The sequence below is a fragment of the Telmatherina bonti genome, assembly GCF_933228915.1.
Source record: "Telmatherina bonti genome assembly, chromosome: 14".
In the NCBI taxonomy this organism is placed as follows: Eukaryota; Metazoa; Chordata; class Actinopteri; order Atheriniformes; family Telmatherinidae; genus Telmatherina; species Telmatherina bonti.
Window position 1 is genome coordinate 31503009 of NC_136612.1, and position 7574 is coordinate 31510582.

General features: G+C 41.9%; 1 protein-coding gene across 1 annotated transcript; it reads right to left on the bottom strand.

Moving 5' to 3' along the window:
• Window positions 1-335: 335 nt before the first annotated feature.
• On the bottom strand, window positions 336-7041 carry rundc1 (RUN domain containing 1; the record flags this gene model as incomplete). Its single annotated transcript, XM_079253251.1, has 5 exons — window positions 336-1198; window positions 1339-1434; window positions 1522-1720; window positions 4566-4724; window positions 6655-7041. The coding sequence occupies 5 exons, from the start codon at window positions 7039-7041 to the stop codon at window positions 336-338; spliced, it is 1704 nt and encodes a 567-aa protein (XP_079109377.1).
• Window positions 7042-7574: the final 533 nt, after the last annotated feature.

The following is a 7574-nucleotide window of genomic DNA, read 5'->3' on the forward strand; positions in this document are numbered from 1 at the left end:
TAAGCCGAGCACAGGTCACAAAGATCAGGAAGGCGTCGCTAAAGGTGAGGTAATCTCAGTCTCCACTCTAAGGCATATTTACAGTACAAGTAGCGCTGTTTTCTTGACATTTTGGCATCTTAAACACAGTGGGATTTGCAGATTGACACAATACCCATGCATGCACTGTTAACATCACATACTTGCACTTTAATGGGTAGACGCTGTAATAACCTTTAAAAGGCTACATACTTGATAGAAAGTCATGCTTTTGGTCCTTCGTAAGAGCAGACGTTTGGCTGATTAAAATACTTCGCACTTGTATATTTTAGGATTGTTTTTTTTTTTTCTTTCCCTCAGAAAGCATCCTTGATGTTTTTTAGCTGCCGAACAGCCAGGTCCACGGGGAGGTTGAATCTAAGGTGGCTGATGCGGCCCAGGATGCGCAGGGCTCCTTCGAAGCCCGTCTGGGCCATGTAGCTCCAGGCCTGGTAGTGTGGGTGTATGAGAGTCCCGGACTTGCACAGCAGGTTGAGCCACGACACCAGCCGCTGCTCATTCAGCGCCATGCACACCAGAGCTTTGAACTCCGTGTCCGGGCCTCGTTTGTAGCGTCCGTGCTCCTTAAGCACGCTGTGAACGGCCCACAGCAGCGACTGCTTTGGGGTGATGGTCGCCGGGCCGCTGCCTACTTGCAGACTGAAAGACTGCGACAGCTGGCGCGCTGGTGACTCCACAAAGGCTTTCCCGTTTTTAGAGTGGTAGTACTTGACGAAGAGTTCCCATGGGTGCATGGTTTGTGGGGCTGGTCTGTAAGGCAGAAGGCAGGAGATGGGAGCCAGCACCAGGCTCATGGTCTGCGAGGGGGAAAAGAGGCCGTGAGCCATCAGGTCCTTCAGCGCGATGGCTAGCTCCTTCCTCACCGCTGTTGTCAGCTCATCTCGGGCGCTGAGCGTGGACGTGCTGGCGTAGCTGACCACATGGTCCACAGAGGGATGTCTGCGCGAGCCCAACACTTTCACTTTCTCTACGGCTGCCTCCAGACGCTGCAGCAGGGGCCCGTAGTCCTGCATGGTGGACTCCTGAGGCCACATGCTCTGAGGGACATGCCCGGTTGCGCAGCCAAACTGGCTTGCAGCAAAGATTTGCAGCACAGCGAGGGCCTTCTGGATCAGCTGGAGACCGGTCTCCCGCATCCTCTGGGCCTGCTCTGGGTCCACTGGAGGGCGAGGAGGAAAGCCAGACAGAGCGGTTTTTAATCCACATGGATCACTTCAGATTATACTTCAGATTATACTGATGCCACAATGAAAAGTTGGCAGTTTAATTCCAACAAACAGATGCTAAAAAGGGCCTGACCTTTCTTTTTCACACCTGGAGTTCTGGCATTGGTCCCTGCAGCTTGTGGCTGCTGACTGAGTCCACCGTCTGACAGGAGCGGGTTCCCGACCTCATCTTTTCAGGGACAAAAGAAAAGATCAGAAAAGATTCTGAACAATGAAGAGTTAAACGTCTTTGGGAATACCTGAGAGGCCTACGCACCCTGGATGAAGTTGATGAACATCTCCAGGTCCCTGATCTGGGTTTTCAGCTGCTCCACCAGCTGCTCTTTGACTCTGGCTGGGTTCACTATCTGAGCGATGGCGGAATCCACTCTCTGCCTCAGCTCCTCGGACGACAAGTTCCCGATGTCCTCGTTCAGATTCACATCCAACTTTTTGATCAACTCGTCAATGATGACCTGGAAAATATGATGCAAGCCAAAGGTGAACGTCAACATTCAGGCATTTACTTCTACAAGAACTGATCTGAACTTTAGCTGAATTCTCTGGTGTCTGAACCTGGGAACTGATTGATTTTTAGCTTTCCCCTTTTACATTTGAAATCTTAATGTACTTTTTGCTTCTTACATTTCAAAAAGAAGATTATTGTTTCAGCTTTTATTAGATTATTTTGGATGTATGTAGCAGCTGATGCATCGATCAGACGTAAGTGCAGCCAATAGAAGAATAAATAAACAGACATGAAGAAGAGCAGCCTGGAAAATCTGAGATCAGTTCACTGTTGTATGACAGCAAATTGCACTTTAAAGTTCACTCAAGTTCACTTTTAACTCTTTTTTTAAAGTCTAATTGATGATCACATTGTACATCAGGGATGGCCAAAAGTGGTCCTCGAGGGCCAGTGTCCTGCAGGTTTTCATGCATCGCTTTTTTGACACACCTGCCTCACATTAATTGGATCCAACAGCCAATGAAGTTTTGCACGGTGACCGATTCATTTGAGTTGGTGTGTTGGAAAACCTGCAAGACTGTGGCCCTCCAGGACCGCGGCTGGACACCCCTGTTTTATATCATTGCATATGAAGAGGAAAAAAATCTTTATACTGTCACACCACTGTTTTATACTGTCAATATTAGGGGTGGGAAAATCGGACCAAAAAAATAAATTGTTTCACAATTTTAAAATTGATTTTTTTGTTCAAAAATAATATTTTTTCCCAAATAAACTAAAATAATCCATTATAAAATTTTTGTCATTTTTATTGTTTTTATTGATCTTTTTACTTGTCTTCTTGGGCATTATAGCAGCAGAATAATTATCTGGCTACTGTGTTGTTTTTTCCTCATCAAAATCAAGAAAAATGACGAGAAAAAAAAGTTTTATACATAGTTTTTGTTTTTAATCCACAAAAATGAGCAATATCAAAGAAATGTGAGAATCACTATTTAAATCAAATCGGCACCCAAAAAAATCGGAACCAAATTGAATCGGGACAAAAGCATGTCGTCACAACGCTATAGTCAATATGACAACAAATCTCTTGAATATACACTGATTATTTGGAACTCGGTAGCAAACATTTGTTGCAGTAAAACTCTTGATCAGGAATTACTTGTATCTCTGGGACTATTTGGGACATTACATGATATTTAGGAGCACGTCTCTCAGCCACCTGAGTTTAATGTTCGCTTGCTCGGGCTGGAAACAGTTGGTCGGTCATGTTCACATTCCTGCAGGTCAGATCTGCAAAGCTGCTTCAGTTGTTCAGCTTCAACCTGGTTTTGGAAAACAGTCAACCTAAAGTAAGCCAGTAGAGGTTTTTCTGTTTTTTTATTTCTTATTCGTTTCTTCTAAATGGGATGTGACAGAAACAGGCCTGATGAGATTAGCGAGATTAAACCACAGTAGTAAACACTGAGCTGAAACTCACTGCAAAGCTGACCGAAGCTCTGGACTGACAGACACATCCTGACAGGATTGGACTGACTAGACCGATTTTGTGGGGAAAAAAAGTGTATATATATGTACAGAGCTCACGTACAACAACCAGCTGCTGCATTTCCTACACATGACTCATTTTCACTCAGTCTATATTTTATCTTTTCATTTTAGTTTTGATTTTATTTACTTATATTTTTAGTCAAAGTTTTTTTAAAGCACCTTCAGTGTGTTGCTGCTGCTGTGACAACTCTATTTCCCTCTGAAGATTAATAAAGTAATCTGATTCCAAAAGAGACAAAGCGAAAAGCTGCTTTTAAATAACTGTAGCGATTCCTCGTTGCCAAAACAAAATGCTACGTTTTTAAAGATTAAATTCTGATTTATTTTGTTGAGCGGTTTTGATTAAGCACACCGTTTCCTGATCCTCAGTGAGCTGTGCTTGTTACAGATTACGGTTAAATATACGAGTCACCTCGCAAGCCAGCAATTCCAGTACCTGATTAACTCAGACTTCCTCAAATGGAGCCGTCTGGTATGCAAACAAGGAAGTGTCTCTTAGTGTTTGGAAGAATAAACAAAAAGAAATATGTGTGCAGTTTGAGGAAAGCAAACATGGGGAACTTGTAAATATTACAAAAGTAAGTGTATCTACAGTTGTGCTCATATGTATTCATACCCTTTCATTAAAGAAGGAAAAAAACACAGCTGCCTGTAAAATAAGCTGAAATTGACTAAAGTAATAATAAATAAAAATTTTATGAAAATCATGACATTATTTTCTAATTCTGGTTCAATATAAATATTTTTTTTAAAAAAAGCAAACAAATAAGATAATTTATAACATATTACATCATTCATAAACTAATATTTTTGTTGAACAATCCTTTGATGTTTCCGCTCCAGTCAGGTGTTTTCTGTTCCTCTCAGTCAGACTTCTGCACCTGTTGACAGGTATTTTGTCCCACTGTTCAACAGAAAAGGGCTCTAATTTGTCCAGGGCCAATTAGTTTTTTTTTTTCTTTCTTCAACTCAATGAAATGAAAAAAAAAACATTGTCTTATATTCCTAAATTATATTTTTGCAAATTTTTAGTTATTGTTCCTTTTTTAAGTCTCCAGTTATTTGAGTGACTGTTGTAAATTCGGCCTTTTCTTTAATAAAAGGGGATGAATACATATGAGCACAACTGTAATAATGATAATTATAGTTGTATCTGATCTGAAAGAGGCAAAAGCCACAATATTTACTGTACATAACAAAAAATAATCAACTGAGAAAACCCAGAGCTGAATGTAACTTATGACAACCATATTGTGCATTTACATGCGATGGGATGGAAGTGTAGCATCTCTGCATCCCACCTTCTGTCTCTCCATGACAACAGACTGCGGCAGCGAGTCGTAGCTGCCCTCCTGATAGGCAAATCGCTCGAGATCGTCCAGCTGTGTCTTCAGCTGGAAAATGAGATCCTTTTGTTTTTCCCTCTGAGCCTCCAGACGCTCCCTCTTCTCCCTCTCACTCTGACAGGAAACACAGACAGTGATGGTAATTTATTCAGACAGACTGAGATAAGTGGCCACAAAGACTGCAGGGGTGGACTAGTTATTTGCATTATAAGTGTTTTTTAATTGATTGTTGCAGCAGAGATGTTTCCAAATCTAAATGAGGGAGGGCTGAATACATCATACTCACCAAATCACCCTGCAAGTGAAGCATGCGAAGGGAAAAATAAGGACAACGGTGAGCGCTAATGTCATGATGCATGAGGCTGAGACTTTACTTCAGTTGAAACAAAGCAGGTTGTTTCCACATCACTGTGCACACAGAAGCTTTCATTACACAGATAGACATCTGCTGGAGGTTTTTTTTTTTTTTTTTATTGACGCTGTGCTGCTGAGAGTCACACACAAAAGCAACATTTTCCATCAGTGATAAGAAAACTGTGGGAACAAAGAACAGGTGGGTGCAGCAGCCCAGGGAGTGACGCAGCTAGCTCAGACACTTTTAATAGGACCACTCACTGCAAACTGAAACATCTCAATCTGCTTGTGTTCAACAATCACAGCTGGTGTGTGTGTTTGAGTGTAAACTAAGCCTTTTTAGTAATGTAGACATAAATCAAGCGTGTTGTTTTCACTGTTTACGTTATTACATGAATATTGGGTTTTAGATGCAGACTTTTGCTATTAATTTAGGTTGATTGAAGGAAAACTTAAAGCTTAAAAGGATGTTGCTTGTCAAAGGCTTTTTTTAAAATTAAAATGTAATGCATTAAAGTATTAAATGCACCCTTTTACATATATGAACCATAACTTTCTAGTTGTGTGGAAGAGTCAGACACAGCTACAAACACAGCAGTTCTACGCCTGCACATGATATTACTGACCATTAATTCGCTTTAACCTGCATGTATGTGAAGTCTGGAGCAAGGCCGGATTATCCAATGGGCATTATGGGCACAAGCCCAGGAGCCCACACCCACTTAGGGCCCACTTAGGGCAAAAACCAGCAGTTTGATCATGAAACAAAATGTACATAAAAGATACTTACACCACAGTCTCTAGTATGTATGTTGCTATTGGTATCACTGGCTGAGAGATGATAGAAATGTTGTTTCACAGTGTATCTTTCAAAATTTTACAATGGTGCAGTTACATGGTGTTTTTTAATTCGGAATTAAATAACTTGGAATTAAATAATTCGGAAATGACTTAATTCTCTAGTTGACATGAAGATAATAATTCTGAATAAACGTTTATATGAAACCCGTCCTCACGTAATTCCTTTTTAGAGCGGCGGGTTGAGAAGGGTTCTGATTGGACAGAGGGTGCACGTGACGTATGACGTATACCGAAAATAAACAAAGTTGGCTCCCTGCTTCTCGTCTTTTCAATTGTAACTTGTAAAAACTACATAATAAAGTACCAGTTTCACTGCTATTTTTTAATATCATTTTGAAGTACCAGCTCAACACAAGCATACTACTTCACTTTTTGCAGCAACTGAGAAGAAGGAGAAAGATAGACCACCGAACACGGGAGGCAAAACAATGCGCGTCATCTGGACAGGACACGGTAACTAGCATGCACAGAACGACCGGAATTAACTCAGAGTGGAATTAAGGTTTACATGACAGAGGAATTAAATAGTTCAGAATAAAAACGCGAATAAACGAGCTACTTACATCGAAATTAAGTTTAATTCCAAATAAAAATTAGCATTAGGAATTAAGTGTTTACATGGTCGTTTTTCATCAGTTTGAAGCGGAATTAACTTTTATTCGGAATTAAACAAGAATTAAAACTCCCATGTAAATTAAGGATTGTTGGCGTGGGGAAGGGGGGCCCCTGGAACACGCTGAGCCCAGGGGGTCTGCGCACTTTTAATCCGGCCCTGGTCTTTAGGCGCGTTGGTGTTTACAGTTCGGGTCAGCACAACCAGAAAGCTCACCGAGTTCTCCAGCTGCTTGGTATCCTGAGCTCTGCAGCCCACGACGTGCGGGCAACCCTTGAAGGCGAACTCCTCCAGCTCCGCGAGCATCTTCTCCTTCTCCTCGCTCTGCGCGTGAACGATCTGCTTCAGACGGAACTGGACCTGAGCAAAGTGCGAGGTGAGGGCGAGTAGAGAGGAGTTCAGCAGGTCCTGTTCCTCCTCGAGCTTCTTCAGCTTGGAGGCCATCTCATCGCCGCAGGCCGACGACAAGCTCCTCTGTTTCGGATGACCGCCGGTCATGTTCTCCTCTTCGGGAGAGGCGACAGCGCCAACCGGTGCCCATCGCTCCCCTGCGCTGGCGAGCACAGCCTCGCTGTCCGAAGCTGACAGCTCCTCGGTGGACATTTTGGATCACCAGGTTCACTCCAGCTCTTTTTTTTTTTAGCGCCTCCTTGTTACTAACGGTGTATTTCAATTTGTTAAGTCTCTTAAGCTGCGCAGATAACGAGGATCATCGCCAGAGTTACAGGTGCATCGCCATCTTGGGAAGGGTGATTCATACGTCAAAACGTAAGCACGTAAAGTTAACTAGAGCGTAATGAGTAAACACCGGAAGTGTGTCACGTTTACCTTCCAAATAAAAGCGTAACGAGTCTAACTTTTATGTACAGTCTGTGGGTCTAACCTTGGTCTAACCCGGTCTAACCGGGTCGAACTAAAAGACACTGTGTAGAAGTTGTAGTTACTTCGGTCTTAAAAAAAAAAAAAAAAGAAAAAAAAAAATTAAAACTGAACGCACTTAAACTGAAATTATGAACCATCACTTATTTCGGTAATTGTTAACAACTATTGCTATATATTTTGTCAGTTTGCCAACAAAATTAAAAAGATTTCATATTTTTTAAGGTTTGCGATCATTAAACTTGTATGCAAAGTTT